This window comes from Halichoerus grypus, chromosome X, assembly GCF_964656455.1.
Source record: "Halichoerus grypus chromosome X, mHalGry1.hap1.1, whole genome shotgun sequence".
Lineage (NCBI taxonomy): Eukaryota > Metazoa > Chordata > Mammalia > Carnivora > Phocidae > Halichoerus > Halichoerus grypus.
In genome coordinates, this window is record NC_135727.1 from 40,746,240 (window position 1) to 40,766,689 (window position 20,450).

At 38.1% G+C, this 20,450-nt stretch overlaps 1 protein-coding gene across 1 annotated transcript in view; it reads right to left on the reverse strand.

Annotated features, from left to right (window-relative positions):
• Nucleotides 1-11,215: 11,215 nt before the first annotated feature.
• Nucleotides 11,216-20,450, reverse strand: part of DNAAF6 (dynein axonemal assembly factor 6) — a 29,983-nt gene continuing 20,748 nt past the window's right edge. Inside the window, exons 5-6 of the mRNA XM_036094034.2 lie at nt 16,003-16,088; nt 11,216-11,345 (exon numbers count right to left, since the gene is read on the reverse strand). Of these exons, the coding sequence (XP_035949927.1) occupies nt 11,216-11,345; nt 16,003-16,088 (216 nt within the window). The remainder of the gene's footprint in view (nt 11,346-16,002; nt 16,089-20,450) is intronic.

Genomic DNA, 20,450 nt, shown 5'->3' on the forward strand with positions numbered 1-20,450 from the left:
GTTACCTAAAACATAAGGGCATAAGAAATGATGGAAAAAGGCCAAATAATAACCAAAACTGATGTAGCTATGTTAAACATACAAAATATAGAAAGCATAGAAAACATACAAAGTGACAAATATTATTAAGGATAAAGAGTGTCATAGTATATTTATAAAAGAAAGAATTCACCAGGAAGATATAACAGTTCCACATCTGTCTGCACCTAAATACATTGCCTCAAAATACGTAAAAGAAAACCTGACAGAATTACAAGGAGATACCAACAAATCAATCATTGGAGATAAATTTTTTTTAAGATTTTATTTATTAATTTGAGAGAGGTGGGGGGAGAGCACAGAGGGAGAAGCAGACCCCCCCGCTGAGCAGAGAGCCCAATGTGGAGCTTGATCCCAGGACCCTGGGATCATGACCTGAGCCGAAGGCAGACGCTTAACCAACTGAGCCACCAACACACTCCTCGTTGGAGGTAAATGTTAATACACCTCTCCATGATGATAGAGAAAGCAGACTAAAAATTAACAAGAATATAGAAGATTTGAACAGCCCAATTAAAAAAAAAAACTAGGGGGCGCCTGGGTGGCTCAGTCGTTAAGCGTCTGCCTTCGGCTCAGGTCGTGATCCCAGGGTCCTGGGATCGAGCCCCACATCGGGCTCCCTGCGCGGCGGGGAAGCCTGCTTCTCCCTCTCCTACTCCCCCTGCTTGTGTTCCCTCTCTCGCTATGTCTCTCTCTGTCAAATAAATAAATAAAATCTTTAAAAAAATTAAAAAAAAAAAAAAAAAAACTAACAACACTTCAATAAATGTATATGGAATTCTATACCAAATAATTACAAAATACTCATTCTTTAAAAATACACATAGAGGGGCGCCTGGGTGGCTCAGTCGTTAAGCGTCTGCCTTCGGCTCAGGTCATGATCCCAGGGTCCTGGGATCGAGCCCCGCATCGGGCTGCCCCCTCAGCGGGAGCCTGCTTCTCCCTCTCCCACTCCCCCTGCTTGTGTTCCCTCTCTTGCTGTGTCTCTCTCTGTCAAATAAATAAATAAAATCTTAAAAAAATATATACGTAGATCTTTTATCACATTGCAATAAAATTCGAATTCCAAGTAAGAAAAATGAAAAAAGAATTTACTTTGAAATTAAAAGAAAGTAGGTTATAAAACTAGTTTGTGCAATATTATCCCATTTGGGGAAAAAGAATATCTATGTTATGCATTGAAAGAAAAGGTCAAAAAGAGGCACTAAAAATGGTAACAGTGGTTACTTATGGTTTGTTGGCTTACAGGTGATTTTTAGCTTTGCTTTATTTATTTATTTTTTTAGCTTCACTTTATTTTTAAAGAGCTTTTCTGTGTTGTTAAATTTTCCTGCTTGGAGCATGTAAGCATATATATATATATATATATATTTTTTTTCTTTTTCTAATCAACAATGAATTGTACTTAAGGTAACATGTAGAGTAATAACTTGCCTGCTTTTGGCCATAGCCTCATAACTGGTCTCCCCATCTCCATGCTGCCCTAATAGAATCTCTTTCCCAAAGCACTGAGAATAAAATCCAATTTCCTAAGCTTGGCCTGCAAGGTTTTGCATGATATTGCTCCAGCCTACATTTCCGACCTTACTTGTGGGCACACTCCCCAGATTCACTCTAATCCAACAACACGGGCTTTCATTTCCTTGAACTCTCCAGGTTCTTTCCATCTGGTCTTCCCATTTGCTACCCCTTGAACCTGGAAGCCCTGCTGTTCTCCTTCCCCCAACACTCTCTTCACCTGTCCAAGTCCTAAGTATCCTTCATGTTTCAGCTGAAGTATTAAATCCTTAGGGAAGCCTTTTCTTCTCTCACTCCCCATACTAAGTTTGGTTTCTCTGATCGATATTTTCAAAGCATCTATTCTTTTCCTTCACAGCAGTAAAAAGAAACTTGAAAATACATGTTTATGTGTTTACTTGGTTATTGTGTGTCTCCCTTGATAAACCGTTTGCTCTGTAAGCCACAGATGGTTTGTTCATTGCTATATCCCCAGTACCTAATATAGTGCCAGGCATGTGGTAAGTGCTCAGTGGATATTTGTTGAAAGAATGCATAAATGGGTGAATGAATGCACGATTGAATCCTCACGAGTGCTCCTGGAGATTATGGAACCAAAAAATGAAGTCAAGAAGTTCATAAATGAGAAGGCCAAATGATATGCCACCATGACGGTTTTAACTTCCAGTTCTCCTGGTTATGGCTAAGATTTGTTGAAAAATGCTGACGAGATAAATTTCCTTTTGTATTCTCTTTTCTCCATCTGCTTTACTGGCATATTCCCCTTTAAAGGAAGGAAGTCCTATGAATTAGATTAAAAACAAAACAACAACGACAAAAGAGTTGTTACTTCTGAGGCCAAGGACAGTGAAGTAGGGTCATGTGCAGATGGGTCTAAATTACTGAATCACATTTCATTGTCTTGACGCTCTGTTTCATTATATAATTGATACGGTACCACATAACCAAAGCGCAATTCAAGTTGGCCTGGATATGCTCTATCTTCTCTTCCAGGGACAACTTGTACACAGTCAGTCAGCTTGAATAATAATGGTCTTTGTAATTAGGGCCAGTACATAGGAAAAAGAGATACATTTTCCACTGACTCACTGTTGCTCTCAAGAAGAAAAAATTTGGTTACTGCTTAGGCTTGCTCCCAAGTTTACACTTTAGGGTATAATCTTAAATTCTTAAAATACAGCCTTTTAAAAAGATGCTGAGGAAACAAAGTAGGACACTCTTTTGTTCCTGCACCATCGTGGACTTAAATTCACAGACCCTAGTCCCTTTTAGTTAATCCCACTCTCAACTTTTGCCCCCACAGAGGAGAAAGTCATGGTGCTAATTGCAATGGCAAATTCTCTACAAGAGTTCAAGGTTTTAACACAACTGGTTTGGTCCAAATCTCAGTCTTTTCCTTCTATTAGATCTAGTCACAAACTAGATGCTTGGTAGTTATCTATGAAAGTAAGTCTAGAAAACATCTGCTTGAGTATTTAGTCCCCTAAGAGTTCCTATTGAAGTGATAAACATCTTTCAATTTTTCATCTCTTCTCAAAATTTCACTCCCAGTTACCTTCACAGTTCTATCTACAGTGAGGTGTGAGGCCTAGTTACATGAGCTTTAAAATGTGATTTATTCATAAATAATTCTGAAATAAACAGGCAATACAGTCCAGAAGAGGCAGGGGACAGTGACATAATTCATAAAAATAGGTATGGCCAGTTACGAATAAAGATAGGAAATGAGAAAGAACAGGTTTTGTAAATGCACTACGCTTTTCTTTATATTCCTTTTAAATGTCAAGGATTTTGATACTAAATATAGACACAGTACTCCGAAAGGCATTGTTAGTAATTATTTGTGCACAAAAGGAAGACTATTTTTAACCTAACTAGATCCAAACATCGAGAGCAGGACTGGGGAAGCTAAATAATGCTGTGTGCTCTGGAGTATTTCTTATTCAAGTAAAACATGTTGTTAGTATGGTGTACCAAACTATTTATAATTCTTTGTTATTTGTATCTTCCAGAATTGTGAGAGCTCAACCAGAGAACACTGTAAATCATTTGATCAAATCAATGAAAAGGCAACCAAATAAACTTTTCTGGTGATAAAAATGACCAACTGCAATGCAACTGATTGTATCGTAGTATACTTAATTGGCTTAAGTTCTTCAGGCTCCTGAAATAAGTGGACCAACAATTTCATAGTCATATTTCAGTTTTTTTTTTTGATTTTTAATAAGGTTCTTTTTTTTAAAATTTTTTTATTGTTATGTTAATCCCCATACATTACATCATTAGTTTTAGATATAGTGTTCCATGATTCATTGTTTGTGCATAACACCCAGTGCTCCATGCAGAACGTGCCCTCCTCAATACCCATCACCAGGCTAACCCATCCTCCCACCCCCCTCCCCTCTAGAACCCTCAGTTTGTTTTTCAGAGTCTATCGTCTCTCATGGTTCTTCTCCCCCTCCAATTTCCCCCCCTTCATTCTTCCCCTCCTGCTACATTCTTCTTCTTCTTTTTTTCTTTCTTAACATATATTGCATTATTTGTTTCAGAGGTACAGATCTGAGATTCAACAGTCTTGCACAATTCACAGCGCTTACCAGAACACATACCCTCCCCAGTGTCCATCACCCAGTCACCCCATCCCTCCCACCCCACCCCCCACTCCAGCAACCCTCAGTTTGTTTCCTGAGATTAAGAATTCCTCATATCAGTGAAGTCATATGATACATGTCTTTCTCTGTTTGACTTATTTCGCTCAGCATAACACCCTCCAGTTCCATCCACGTCGTTGCAAATGGCAAGATCTCATTCCTTTTGATGGCTGCATAATATTCCATTGTATATATATACCACATCTTCTTTAGCCATTCATCTGTTGATGGACATCTTGGCTCTTTCCACAGTTTGGCCATTGTGGACATTGCTGCTATAAACAACGGGGTGCACGTACCCTTTCGGGTCCCTACTTTTGTATCTTTGGGGTAAATACCCAGGAGTGCAATTGCTGGATCATAGGGTAGCTCTATTTTCAACTTTTTGAGGAACCTCCATACTGTTTTCCAGAGTGGCTGCACCAGCTTGCATTCCCACCAACACTGTAGGAGGGTTCCCCTTTCTCCGCATCCCCGCCAACATCTGTCATTTCCTGACTTGTTAATTTTAGCCATTCTGACTGGTGTGAGGTGGTATCTCATTGAGGTTTTGATTTGGATTTCCCTGATGCCGAGTGATATTGAACACATTTTCATGTGTCTGTTGGCCGTTTGGATGTCTTCTTTGGAAAAATGTCTGTTCATGTCTTCTGCCCATTTCTTGATTGGATTCTTTGTTCTTTTGGTGTTGAGTTTGATGAGTTCTTTATAGATTTTGGATACTAGCCCTTTATCTGATATGTCATTTGCAAATATCTTCTCCCATTCTGTCAGTTGTCTTTTGGTTTTGTTGACTGTTTCCTTTGCTTTGCAAAAGCTTTTTATCTTGATGAAGTCCCAATAGTTCATTTTTGCCCTTGCTTCCCTTGCCTTTGGCGATGTTTCGAGGAAGAAGTTGCTGCGGCTGAGGTCGAAGAGGTTGCTGCCTGTGTTCTCCTTTAGGATTTTGATGGACTCCTGTCTCACATTGAGGTCTTTCAACCATTTGGAGTCTATTTTTGTGTGTGGTGTAAGGAAATGGTCCAGTTTCATTCTTCTGCATGTGGCTGTCCAATTTTCCCAACACCATTTGTTGAAGAGACTGTCTTTTTTCCATTGGACATTCTTTCCTGCTTTGTCAAAGATTAGTTGACCATATAGTTGAGGGTCCATTTCTGGGCTCTCTATTCTGTTCCATTGATCTATGTGTCTGTTTTTGTGCCAGTACCATACTGTCTTGATGATGACAGCTTTGTAGTAGAGCTGGAAGTCCGGAATTGTGATGCCGCCAGCTTTGCTTTTCTTTTTCAACATTCCTCTGGCTATGCGGGGTCTTTTCTGGTTCCATACAAATTTTAGGATTATTTGTTCCATTTCTTTGAAGAAAGTGGATGGTATTTTGATGGGGATTGCATTGAATGTGTAGATTGCTCTAGGTAGCATTGACATCTTCACAATATTTGTTCTTCCAATCCATGAGCATGGAACGTTTTTCCATTTCTTTGTGTCTTCCTCAATTTCTTTCATGAGTATTTTATAGTTTTCTGAGTACAGATCCTTTGCCTCTTTGGTTAGATTTATTCCTAGGTATCTTATGGTTTTGGGTGCAATTGTAAATGGGATTGACTCCTTAATTTCTCTTTCTTCTGACTTGTTGTTGGTGTATAGGAATGCCACTGACTTCTGTGCATTGATTTTATATCCTGCCACTTGACTGAATTCCTGTATGAGTTCTAGCAGTTTTGGGGTGGAGTCTTTGGGATTTTCCACATAAAGTATCATATCATCTGCAAAGAGTGAGAGTTTGACTTCTTCTTTGCCAATTTGGATGCCTTTGATTTCTTTTTGTTGTCTGATTGCTGTGGCTAGGACTTCCAATACTATGTTGAATAGCAGTGGTGATAGTGGACATCCCTGCCGCGTTCCTGACCTTAGGGGGAAAGCTCTCAGTTTTTCCCCATTGAGAATGATATTCGCTGTAGGTTTTTCATAGATGGCTTTTATGATATTGAGGTATGTACCCTCGATCCCTATACTCTGAAGAGTTTTGATCAAGAAAGGATGCTGTACTTTGTCAAATGCTTTTTCTGCATCTATTGAGAGGATCATATGATTCTTGTTCTTTCTTTTGTTAATGTATTGTATCACGTTGATTGATTTGCGGATGTTGAACCAACCTCGCAGCCCAGGGATAAATCCAACTTGGTCGTGGTGAATAATCCTTTTAATGTACTGTTGGATCCTATTGGCTAGTATTTTGGTGAGAATTTTTGCATCCATGTTCATCAGGGATATTGGTCTGTAATTCTCCTTTTTGATGGGGTCTTTGTCTGGTTTTGGGATCAAGGTAATGGTGGCCTCATAAAATGAGTTTGGAAGTTTTCCTTCCATTTCTATTTTTTGGAACAGTTTCAGAAGGATAGGTATTAATTCTTCTTGAAATGTTTGGTAGAATTCCCCTGGGAAGCCATCTGGCCCTGGGCTTTTGTGTTTTGGGAGATTTTTGATGACTGCTTCTATTTCCTTAGTGGTTATAGGTCTGTTCACGTTTTCTATTTCTTCCTGGTTCAGTTTTGGTAGTTGATACATCTCTAGGAATGCATCCATTACTTCCAGGTTATCTAATTTGCTGGCATAGAGTTGCTCATAATATGTTCTTATAATTGTTTGTATTTCTTTGGTGTTGGTTGTGATTTCTCCTCTTTCATTCATGATTTTGTTGATTTGGGTCATTTCTCTTTTCTTTTTGATAAGTCTGGCCAGGGGTTTATCAATCTTGTTAATTCTTTCAAAGAACCAGCTCCTAGTTTTGTTGATCTGTTCTACTGTTCTTTTGGTTTCTATTTCATTGATTTCGGCTCTGATCTTTATTATTTCTCTTCTCCTGCTGGGTTTAGGCTTTATTTGCTGTTCTTTCTCCAGCTCCTTTAGGTGTAGGGTTAGGTTGTGTACTTGAGACCTTTCTTGTTTCTTGAGAAAGGCTTGTATTGCTATATACTTTCCTCTTAGGACTGCCTTTGCTGTATCCCAAAGATTTTGAACAGTTGTGTTTTCATTTTCATTGGTTTCCATGAATTTTTTTAATTCTTCTTTAATTTCCTGGTTGACCCATTCATTCTTCAGTAGGATGCTCTTTAGCCTCCATGTATTTGAGTTCTTTCCGACTTTCCTCTTGTGATTGAGTTCTAGTTTCAAAGCATTGTGGTCTGAAAATAAGCAGGGGATGATTCCAATCTTCTGGTACCGGTTGAGACCTGATTTATGACCTAGGATGTGATCTATTCTGGAGAATGTTCCATGGGCACTAGAGAAGAATGTGTATTCCATTGCTTTGGGATGGAATGTTCTGAATAGATCTGTGAAGTCCATTTGGTCCAGTGTGTCATTTAAAGTCTTTATTTCCTTGTTGATCTTTTGCTTAGACGATCTGTCCATTTCAGTGAGGGGGGTGTTAAAGTCCCCCACTATTATTGTATTGTTGTCAATGTGTTTCTTTGCTTTTGTTATTAATTGCCTTATATAATTGGCTGCTCCCATGTTAGGGGCATAGATATTTACAATTGTTAGATCTTCTTGTTGGATAGACCCTTTAAGTATGATATAGTGTCCTTCCTCATCTCTTATTACAGTCTTTGGTTTAAAATCTAATTTGTCTGATATAAGGATTGCCACCCCAGCTTTCTTTTGGTGTCCATTAGCATGGTAAATGCTTTTCCACCCCCTCACTTTCAATCTGGGGGTGTCTTTGGGTCTAAAATGAGTCTCTTGCAGACAGCATATCGATGGGTCTTGTTTTTTAATCCAATCTGATAGCCTGTGTCTTTTGATTGGGGCATTTAGCCCATTTACATTCAGGGTAACTATTGAAAGATAGGAATTTAGTGCCATTGTATTGCCTGTAAAGTGACTGTTACTGTATATTGTTTGTGTTCCTTTCTGGTCTATGTTGCTTTTAGGCTCTCTCTTTGCTTAGAGGACCCCTTTCAAGATTTCTTGTAGGGCTGGTTTCGTGTTTGCAAATTCCTTTAGTTTTTGTTTGTCCTGGAAGCTTTTTATCTCTCCTTCAATTTTCAATGACAGCCTAGCTGGATATAGTATTCTTGGCTGCATATTTTTCTCATTTAGTGCTCTGAATATGTCCTGCCAGTCCTTTCTGGCCTGCCAGGTCTCTGTGGATAAGTCTGTTGCCAATCTAATGTTTCTACCATTGTAGGTTACATATCTCTTCTCCCGAGCTGCTTTCAGGATTTTCTCTTTGTCTCTGAGACTCGTAAGTTTTACTATTAGATGTCGGGGTGTTGACCTATTTTTATTGATTTTGAGAGGTGTTCTCTGTGCCTTCTGGATTTTGATGCCTGTTTCCTTCCCCAAATTAGGGAAGTTCTCTGCTATAATTTGCTCCATTATACCTTCTGCCCCTCTCTCTCTTTCTTCTTCTTCTGGGATCCCAATTATTCTAATGTTGTTTCGTCTTATGGTATCGTTTATCTCTCGAATTCTGCCCTCGTGATCCAGTAGTTGTTTATCTCTCTTTTTCTCAGCTTCTTTATTTTCCATCATTTGGTCTTCTATCTCACTGATTCTTTCCTCCTCCTCATTTATCCTAGCAGTTAGCGTCCCCATATTTGATTGCACCTCATTAATAGCCTTTTTGATTTCTACTTGGTTAGATTTTAGTTCTTTTACTTCTCCAGAAAGGGTTTCTCTAATAACTTCCATGCTTTTTTCAAGCCCAGCTAGTATCTTTAAAGTGATGATTCTGAACTCTAGATCTGACATCGTACTAATGTCCGTATTGAGTAGGTCCCTGGCAGTCGGTACTACCTCTTGTTCTTTTTGTTGAGGTGATTTTTTCCGTCTTGTCATTTTGTGCAGAGGAGAATAGATTAATGAGAGAACAAAATGCTAGCAGGGTAACAATGTCCCCAGAAAATATACTCTAAACAAATCAGAAAAGATCTGAAGCAGTGGGAAAAGAAAGGGAAAGAGAGAAAAAAGAAAAAGAAAGAAAAAAAGAAAAAAGAAAAAGATAAAGATAAAGATAAAAACAAACAAAAGCAGAACAAAACAAAACAAAACAAAAATAGAATGTGATCAAATATGATCAGGCTGGTTTATAGATCAGTGCCACACACTAGATTTTGGGTGTATTTTGGTCTGTTAAAAGAAAGTCCCTCCCAAAATTTTAAAGAAAGAAAAACTTATATATGTACAAAAATAAGGGTTGATATGATGAAGGGATGGAATATGACCGTAAAGATGGAAATTATAAAAAATTTTATAAAAGGATTTGATAAGCTGTTTGAAAAAAGAAAGAAGAGGATTAAAAAAAAAAAAAGAAAGAAAAAAGGGAGAGAATGTGACCAGGCAGGGGAGTAGAAAAAAACCATACACTAGAGATTTAGAGTATATTTTGATCTGTTAGAAGAAACTATCTCAAGATTTTAAAGAGAGAACAACTTATATATATATGCCAAAAATACAGGTAACTACTATGAAGGGATAGAATATGACTTTAAAAATGAAAAATAAAAATGTTTTTTTTTAAAAAAGGGATTGATAAGATGTTGGTTGAAAAAGGGAAAAAGAAAAATTCAAAAAAAAAGAAAAAAAGAAAAAAGAAAAAAAGACAGTTAAAAAAAATAATTAACTTTGAAAGACTAAAGAATCATGGTAAAAAAGCCATGAATTCTATGTGCAGTATTCCCCTAGCGCTGGAGTTCTGCCGTTCTCATTGATCGGTAAACTTGGTCTTGGCTGGCTGTTCCTGCTGATCTTCTGGGGGAGGGGCCTGTTGCCGTGGTTCCCAAATGTCTTTGCCGGAGGCAGAATTGCCCCGCCCTTGCCCGGTCCGGGCTAAGTAATCTGCTCGGGTTTGCTCTCCGGAGCTTTTGTTCCCTGCAAGCTTTCCCTACAGCTTTGGAGGCGGAGAGTGAAAATGGCGGCCTCCCAATCTCCGCCCTGGAGGAGCCGAGAACTCGGGGCCCCGCTCCTCAGTGAGCCCCCAGAGAAAAGCAGTCAGTCACTCCCATCTCCCCGGTCTCCGGCCGCACTCCGTGCTCACCCGGCCTGTGACCGCGCCTTTCTATCTGGCACCCGACCCCGGGTGGAGTCTCCAAACCCAGCAGATCCCCGCGGTGCGCTCCCGCACCTCTTCTCCCGGGGGAAGAAGGTGAGTGTCCCTGGATCTGCCGCTTGTTGGGTCCCTGCTGGAGGAGCAGTGGCCCGACTGTGCCGCGGATCACGGTTTATGGCAACCCCGAGCTGAGAGCCCGCGCCTGGGCTCCGTCTCTGCAGCCGGCTTCCCTGCTCCGATACCTGGGAGCTCTGCCGCACTCAGGCACCCCCGGTCTTCCTGTGACCCCGAGGGTCCTGAGACCACACTGTCCCACGAGGGTTCCACCCCCCACTTCGCCACCAGAGTGACGTCCCTCAGCGGAGCAGACTTCCAAAAGTTCCGATTTTGTGCTCCGTGGCTCTATCACTTGCCAGAAGCGGCCGACGGAGGCCCCTCCCCCGCCGTCTATCCTCCCGAATAATGCCTCGGATTCACTTCTCCGCAGGTCCTACCTTCCAGAAAGTGATCGCTTTTCTGTGCAGAGAGTTGTTGCTATTCTTTTCTTCGATCTCCTGTTGAGTTTGTAGGTGTTCAGAATGGTTTGATCCCTATCCAGCTGAATTCCTGAGAGGAGACGAAATCCAAGTCTCCTACTCCTCCGCCATCTTGCTCCGCCCCTCCCATATTTCAGTTTTAATTGACCATGCAGTAATCTAACTGGATAACCTGTCAGTTCTATCCAGCTATTGCTATAAAAATGGAATACCTAGTGAATATGAGAAAACAATATTTCCGACCAGAGTAATAGAAATGACTGTCAATGATCAGGATCTCACTAGAATTGAATTTAGACCCTTTCTGAAATATGTCAGAGTAATAAAGAAGATAGAAAACATTAACAATTTTTCCGAAGTTTCCTTTTATTTTTTATCAGTCCAATGAACCCCCTTTCCTCCTTATTCATGAAGTTTTAGAAGAAATTAATGAAATCCAACTCCCTCTTCAAAGCTACGGTGACCTCAAGAGTCTCGGTCTCCAGGATATAGAAAGCTTTGGCACTATTGCATTCCACAGGCTGGGGAAGGGTTATCAACAGCTTCCTAAAAATCAAAACAAAACAAGATAAGATAAAAACCTAGAATCAGCATCCTAAACTGATATCAAGAAGCTATCACAACTAATGAATCATTGAACATTATATCAAAACTAATGATGTACTATATGTTGGCTAATTGACTTTAAATAAAAAAAGAAGATATCACTTTTTTTTTTAGATTTTATTTATTTGAAAGAGAGAGCACAAGTAGAGGGAGAGGGAGGGAGAAGCAGGCTCCCTGCTGAGCAAGGAGCCCGATGTGGGACTCGATCCCAGGACTCTGGGATCATGACCCATGCGGAAGGCAGCCGCTTAACCAGCTGAGCCACCCAGACGTCCCAAGAAGATATCACGTTTAATAAGGTAATGGAAAGCAATACATACCATCAGAAGATTAGGAACCAAAAAATATTTAGACAGTATAAATACTGGATCAAAAATATGCCTAAGTAACACAAATAATATACCAGTTTTTTTTTTGCTTTAAAAATCCAAGCAGGGGTTTTGTTCCCCCACTCTTTTTTTCAAAATTGACCCCATTTTGCATTATAGACACATAGTCTCAGGCTTGGTTTATAGGCAGAGGAATAGAGCCATTGCAACTTTAAGTTGGTTGGATAGATCTGTTTCCAGCCATGCTTACGTGTAGATGGAATGTGACTGACTGATACAAATCTGAAAATTGGAATGGTTCTATAATAATTCTGCTAGGGCAACCTCAGGCTGAATCTCTACTACAGGTATAGTTGTTGAAATTCAGGCCTGGAATCATTTTAATACCAGATCAATGAAAGTGCTTCTCTGTGCTTGCTTCTAGTTCTTTCTCCTATACATTGACAAAAAGCCCTGTGAGACATTGCTGGGTTTATTTTGCAGTTGTGGCTCAGTTACTGGATAGCTGTATGCTTTAGATGCATTGCTGGGATGAGACATCCATAATTCTGTCATAGTGGTATGAATGTGAATTATGCCTGGGGTCAGCACATGCTGGTATCTGAAGAAAATTAAATGCATGCAACTCTTGTTACCTCACATTCTCCATAGAGAAGGCTTGAGTATCTCTATAAAAAGTGGACAGAAAAGCTCTTTTAGAAGGTATAAGATCCAAATCAGTAAAGGGATCTGGTATTTTTTTTATGGCTACTTATAGAATACTTGTAAAAATAGTGTTTGAAACAAACTTTTGAAAACCAATTGCCTCTTTACTCATTTGCAAAGACCTAAGTTCGGGAAACTGGACTCATTAAAAGTATTTATCACAAATCTCTGGAACCAAAAGGAGAAATTTTCTGTGACTCTTGTTCCATTCCAGATATCTGGCGTAAGAAAAACAGCTCTCTCCACCAGAAGTAATATCGCGATGTATTTTAATATAGCCTGTAATATTTGGCATCTCAAGAAAGCGGGTGCAAAAAATGTTTAGAGTCCATCTTTTTAAAATTGTTTATAATATAGGTTGAGCTGGAATTAGATTTGCTTTATCTCTTATTCTACAAATGTTAATATATTCACTTTAAAAATAAAGCGAAGCTCAGTGGTGGTAGCTTCATTGCACTAAAAGACAACTATAAATCAACTGAAGAAGGAGCTCCAATGATAATGTGCCCCTCTCTGTCCAGAGAGATATAAATTCAGAAGAGACAGTTAGTGACCACTGGAATGATCCATCTATCCCTGCATTTCTGTCTAGTCCTTAGTAGTATGGCTTCACATACTAAAATTTTGAACAACAGAAATGGTGCAACTTATTTAGGCTCTTAGGAGAAGGGAAGTATTTTTGTCCAGTCTATTTTACTGTCTGATATCTGAATTGAGATTTATATTTAAACAAAATAAAATTCTACAAATACTTATCCATGTACAATTCATTGAAGGACAGGACTATATCTTATCTTCGTGTCCCCCCAGTGTCTAGCAGAAGACTTTATAAATGTTTGTTGAATGAATAAATAAACGAATGAAAAGCAAATAGGTCGCCACAAAATATTTGAATACCTACTATAGATTAGTACTATCATATATGAATAAACATTTAAACCCAATCCCTCAGCTTTTACATTGATAGTATACTTGCTTTTAAGAAGGTACAGTTTAGGAACTGACCAAATGCTTATCCAGTGTTAATTTTCATTAGCAATTATTTAAAAGTGAACTATAATATATGAAAGTAAAGGCAAAAAAACTATCTATAAAGTGAACTATACCTTAGAGACTTACATACTTACATTTATATTAGCAAAGTCAAGGTGATATTCCTTGCAAGAGATTTAAATACAGGACAACCTTGTTCTGTGCATATTCACATAATGCAGTTTTTATTTTACGTAGTTAATGAATTATTTTATCTAAATATCTGGGTTAAAAATAAACAGGACTTTTTAAAGGTTTTCTAGTGGAGCCATAACTATTTTCAAAGAAAGTGCCGAAATAGCTACTGAGCTAAACTTCACAATTTCATTTTGAAAACATTTTTTTGGTTTGAACATCAGTCAATTCTCAATCTGAATTAAAGGAACACAGCAAAGGTGAGAATAATCTAAATAGCATTCAACCAAAAATTAACTCATACTTGTATTTACAATATGTTCTTATTATCCCATTCAAGGAATTCATTTATGACATTCTTAGGATTCACTTCAAAAAATAATGAAATCTCATATGAAGACAAAAGTCCTTGGGAAATTAACCAATTTCCCCTATCTTTCCTCCTTTCTATCTACTCCATGTTGGGAATTGACATGCCAAAACAACAAGTTTTTAAAAAATGAAGAATTTAAGAAATTGCTTTATTTCTTTAGGTTGTATAATTCTAAAAATCTGGGTTTTATTGATAATTCTAATGCAACTGACTATCATTTGACTGATATTACTAGTCCATCCAGTTTAAAAATAGAGTCACTTGTTCTGCCTTATACATACACGAACAGGATATTTTCTCTTACCTTTCTTGGGATAAGTAAACAGTGTTAGAGGGTGTCAAAATTGAAACTAAAGAAAGTTAACATGAATATCAATAAACTCAAAAACAAGACACACTTCCAATAACACAATTTCAGATAATAGCATGGCTCCAAAGAATGCTCAAGTGTTTGGGAAAGATGATAAAAATGATATAAGCCTTTCCTCAGTCTTCTACCATCATTCATGATTTTTTTTTTCTTAAGAGACAGCACCTCTGTGCACAGAGCATTTAATATATAAGAACAGTATGATCCAAAAATTCTAGTGTAGCCCACATTCTATGTGGACAGGTATCTCTGTGTGAGTCTTTCACTTAGTGGGCTCTGATAGATATCTGGAACGATAGCATAGCCAGAGCATCTGCCTGAAGATTGATGGAGAACTGCAAGGGGAGCGGAAATTAACTCCATGGTGTGTAGATACGTATGTGCTTTTAACAAGCACACCAATATCATGGAAGATTAACTGTTCACGTAAGCAACTTTCCTCGCAGAGGTTGTGTGGAAGAGTAAAAGCATATATAATATGAATTTAAAAAGTACAATACTCCTTGAAGTGAATTGTAGGAATAGTGGATGGGATTTTTATAACATGAGACAATGCCTTGTGAGAATGTAGTTTTGAAATGATATAAGTGATGAGAAAATATTTGATATATATTCATCTGTAGATCATTTTGGGTTAAATGCCTCTACTGTGGAAATCAAGGTTAAGCTACGTAGGTACACTGAGTTGTTTACACATAGAAGTCTTTTGTATGAAGGATCTACTTTTTATTTTTTTATTTTTTTGAAGTCCTAAGATCAACAGGGGAGAAGTATTGATTCTGATAATGGAAGAAAGAAAAGGTGTCAGCGGTTGACTACTCTCCACGCCCAGTTTGAAATGTTCATGAGTTACAGAGAAAGAACCACTGCAATCAGCCCAAGTGTGCTCACTGCTATACATTCAGATGAAAAGTGAACAAAGCAGTGAGATATTTAGATATTTTATCAAGTATACACTGGGTCCCCTGGATTCCCTCTTTAAGGAGTTGGTTTTGAGAGAGAGGACTGATTTGTCCAGGTTTCAGGATAAACATTTACCTCAGAATCTTACTGTATGTGTGGTGTTTGGGGAAGATAATTCGAACCTGTGTAATAAGAAGACTATTTTGAAAATATTAAATGTTTAATTGAATTATTCCACTATCACCTGTATTCTTTTTCAATGTAGTCACACTACTTGAGGAACTAGTGATAAATTGTTAGAATTTTTGTTTTAAGTAATTGATGACAAGAGTTTTCCGTTAATTTTCAGGGAAATATAATCAAATTGAACCTTAGAGTCCCACAATAACCAAAAAGTTTAAAGATATTGCTTCTCTTATGCCATCACTGTACAAAAAACCATGTGAAAGACTTAAAACTTAGGAGATTTTCACCTCTAGTTGTTTTTCCTCACAGATAAGCAAACTGTATCTGAATGTCAAGGACTGTGTTTTGGCAGTATCAACCTACTCCAAATGCATGGGGGCAAAGCAGAAAAAAATCAGGTGTTTCCAAATATATTTATATTTATATTATGCAGATCAAACATCTGAATGACATTTTCACTTTTCTTCAGACTTTAGGGGTGATGCAAAATAACTATGTACACTTTAAGAATATTGACTAAAGTTTTGTTAATATTATATTATTCTAGTTCTAAGTTTTACTCACTTATTAGGAGTACGAAGGTCGAGAATCGTTTCTTGGATGTCAATTTGAATATCAGAAGGGTTCGTATTTGGCAGTTTAATTTTCACCTGAAAGAGAAAACGAGAAGAAAAATACTGCTGTCTTGAAGAACAGTTAATGTGAAGAGTGTAAGGAAGTTTGGGGACATGAGAACTAATATTTATTAAGTTCCAGCTATGTGCAAGCCTAGGCCCTTTGCTCATAACAATCTTGAGAGGCAGGATTACCCCCATTTTACAGATGATGAAACTGAGATACAGAGAAATTTAGTAAGGGCCCGAGGGCAACTGTGTGTAATTGAACTAAGGTCTGTCTGACTCCAAAGCTATATAGAAACACGTTGGTTACTGGCTTGTAACTTTCATTGTCTGAAGGTGCATACTAGTGCACCTGCTAAGGTTGGGGGCTTTCTATTGACTTTATTCTTATTTATTTATTTATTTATTTTTATTAATTTTATTTTATTATGTTAGTCACCATACATCACATCATTAGTTTTTGATGTAGTGTTCCAGGATTCATTGTTTCAGTACAACACCCAGTGCTCCATGCAATACATGCCCTCCTTAATACCCATCACCGGGCTAACCCATCCCCCAGCCCCCCCAAAACCCTCAGTTTGTTTCTCAGAGTCCATAGTCTCTCATGGTTCGTCTCTCCCTCCAATTTCCCCCCCTTCATTTTTCCCTTCCTACTATCTTTTTTTAACATATAATGTATTATTTGTTTCAAAGGTACAGGTCTGTGATTCATCAGTCTTACACAATTCACAGCGCTCACCATAGCACATACCTTCCCCAGTGTCCATCACCCAGCCACCCCATCCCTCCCACCCCCACCACTCCAGCAACCCTCAGTTTGTTTCCTGAGATTAAGAATTCCTCATATGAGTGAGATAATATGATACTTGTCTTTCTCTGATTGACTTATTTTGCTTAGCATAATACCTTCTAGTTCCATCCACGTCATTGCAAATGGCAAGATTTCATTTTTTGATGGCTGCATAATATTCCATTGTATATATATACTACATCTTCTTTATCCATTCATCTGTCGATGGACATCTTGGCTCTTTCCACAGTTTGGCTATTGTGGACATTGCTGCTATCAACATCGGGGTGCACGTACTCCTTCGGATCCCTACCTTTGTATCTTTGGGGTAAATACCCAGTTCTACTGACTTTATATCAGTAGGCACTTTGAATAAAAAGTGGTTAGTTGTCCTGTGTGTGTGGGCGGGTGATGCCATCTATAGTACCCCAGTACTAAACTCCCACACCACAATTCCTAGACAAGTGTAGGAGTCCATAAAAGTTGTTAACATAACAGAAGATAAATAAAAACATGATCCTTACACACACAAAAAAATGGGACTGTTGATTGGTTTGGTAAGATTTTACTTAAAAATGTCTCATCTCAGTTAGCACATGACCCAGCAATTCCACTCCTGGATACATACCCCAGAGCATTTAAAACAGGTGTTCAAACAAAAACATTATATGTTTTTGTTCACAGCAGCATTATTCACAATAACTTGAATCAAAGGCACAAACAACCCAAATTTGCATCAACTGATAAATGGATAATCAAATTGTGGTATAGCCATACAATAGAATATTATTCAGCCATAAAAAGCAATGAAGTACTATTACATGGATGAACCTTGAAACATTAAGCTGAGTGAAAGAAGCCAGGCACATATTGTAGGACTCTATTCATATGAAATATCCAGAGTAGGTAACCCATAGAGACTGAAAACAGATTGGTGGATGCCAGAGGTTGGAGAGGGAGAAAAGAGGAGTGACTGTTTAACAAGTACAGATTTCCTCCTGGGTTGATGAAAATGTTCTGGAATTAGATATTGGTGATGGTTGCACAACATTGTCAATGTATTACATGTCACTCTCAGTGAATTTTGTATTGTGTATTTTACCACAGTACAAAGTCTCATCCCTCACTCTAATTTAATTAATTCCCTTTTTGATGGAAGTTGATATATCTATCTATCTATCTATCTATCTATCTATCTATCATCTATCCATCCATCCATCTATCTGAGATGCCATGGCATATGGTTTCTATAAACAAACAAAACAACTTAAGGTTAAGGTAAATTATGAAGCCTTCTCTAAAATGAGCTAGAAGACTTGAAATATCAGACATCCGGTGATTTAAGAACTGGAATGGTAGGGGCACCAGGGTGGCTTAGTCGTTAAGCATCTGCCTTTGGCTCGGGTCATGATCTCAGGGTCCTGGAATTGAGCCCCGCATCCGGCTCCCTGCTCAGCAGGAGGTCTGCTTCTCCCTCTCCCACTCCCCCTGCTTGTGTTCCCTCTCTCGCTGTGTCTCTATCAAATACATAAATAAAATATTAAAAAAAAAAAGAACTGGAATGGTAAGGATAAAAACAGCAGGTTATGAGGGAAATACATATCAAATAAGTAATGGGGAAAATGGAATTCCTTGTAAGAAGCTTAAAGTAGGCAATAGTGTTTTTGCAATATAAAATTTGTGGACCAATACATGTCTGTAGTTATATTTTACTTTATTAAATCTGTATATAAAAATATTTGTAAATAGAGCTCTAGAGGTCCTACTATCTAAATATATCCTATGGCTAATATTTTAATTAAACAAAGAATTACCTCCTATTTATATTTTGAAAACTCAGATCTTCATAATTAATAGATGTTTTAAGTGAGAGAAATAGAGCATTTCTTAGAGGTAGTTATAGGTGCCCCACCTCAAAGTAAATGAGCATTCTATTGGACAAAGAAAGACCCATTTTTATTATAACTTGCAGATCTGATAGTTGAGATGTTCTTTAGTTACAGGATGACTCATATCACCTGGACCAAGGGATATAAATATTTATTTCTTTAGTCTGAAATGTTCAGATCTTTCAAGGTAAAAGATTATTTCCTCAAGGTTGAAATGACATTTGAGGAAGGAAAAAAATGATAACTTATGTGAAATGTAGATACAACTTCTGGGTAGAACGTCAAAGCGGTTCTTAAAATCACTTGCAACTCTAGTGAAGGGTAATTTAGAAACAACTCACTAATTTTTCCTCTTGAGAAAATTAAAATTGTGTACTAAAATGTTTTCAGAGGAGGGACAGGAAGGAACAAATTAAGTGGAATCGTACACATTAATATCTCATAAGCTAGAAGGTTCAATAGGAATCTTAACAGAAAAACTCCTGAAACATGAATCAGACTGCTTTAGAAATACTTCTAATGAATTCCCAGAAAATAGACATGGTTTTTTATTGACTTCTAACTGATTGTACCCAAGATCTAACTAGTCCAACATTAGTAAGTACAGTATGTTACTGACCAAGCAATTAAATGAACTGATGTTCCTCCCTTTACATAGGATGCAAATTGATTTATTTCAAATAATTACTTATTTTAATAGGTAAACTAGGGAAAACTAAAAATTTCATTGGGAAACTTTCAACTTTTGGGGAGCTCAACCTTTGCAGTCAAGCTTGAGTTTGAATTCTGTTTCTGTCACTTCTTAGTTATCTATTGCTTATAGTTATCTATTGTTTTATAACCAAAACCAATTACACCTCCCCCCTAATTTATGGCTCAAAACAATACACATTTATTATCTCACACATTTTCTTTGGCTTAGGAATTTGGGAGTGGCTTAACTAGGTAGTTCTGGCTTAGGGTCTAAAATGAAGTTGTAATCAGGATACTGACTGAGGCTGCATACATCTGAAGGCTTTACTGGGGCTAGAGGATCTGCATCCAAGATGGCCCACTCACATGGCTATTGCCAGGAGGCCTCAGTTCTTCACCACGTGGATTTCTCCATAGGGCTTAGGGCTGCTTGACTGTCCTTATGACACAATAGCTGTCTTCTCCCAAGAGTGAATGATCCAAAAGAGCAAGGCAAAAGCAATGCCCTTTTTCCGTCCCTAACATGGTCTCAGAAAGTGTACTTTTTCATTTCTATGATATCCTATTGGTTACATGGGGCAGCCCTATTCAGTGTGAGAGGGAACTACATAAAGGGAAGAATATCAGGAAGTGAAAACCATTAGGGGCCATCTTGTAGGCTGGCTACCACAGTATCTATCACTAACTTCAGTTTAAACCTCTGTCTTCTGGCCTTGTGAATAAGAAGAGCAGGAAAAGGTCCACTACTTTAAGGTTTGTGTGAGCCTTTCTTTCCACTTTCAGCTTGTCTTCTGACAAGTAGTTAAAACTACTTGCTTAGTCTGTCTCTGGGAATTCACTTTGGGGCTTTCCTGGAGATAAGTAAAGGTAGATCAAATTGCTTTCATGGTCCTCTGTTTATTTTCCTCTATGTGTTGTAACAGAGCTGGCTTAATATACCAAAGTGTTTGGGAGGGGAGGTCATTAATGTAGGATTATCATTTTGAGTTCTAAATTTCCTCTTTATTGTTTTGTTAC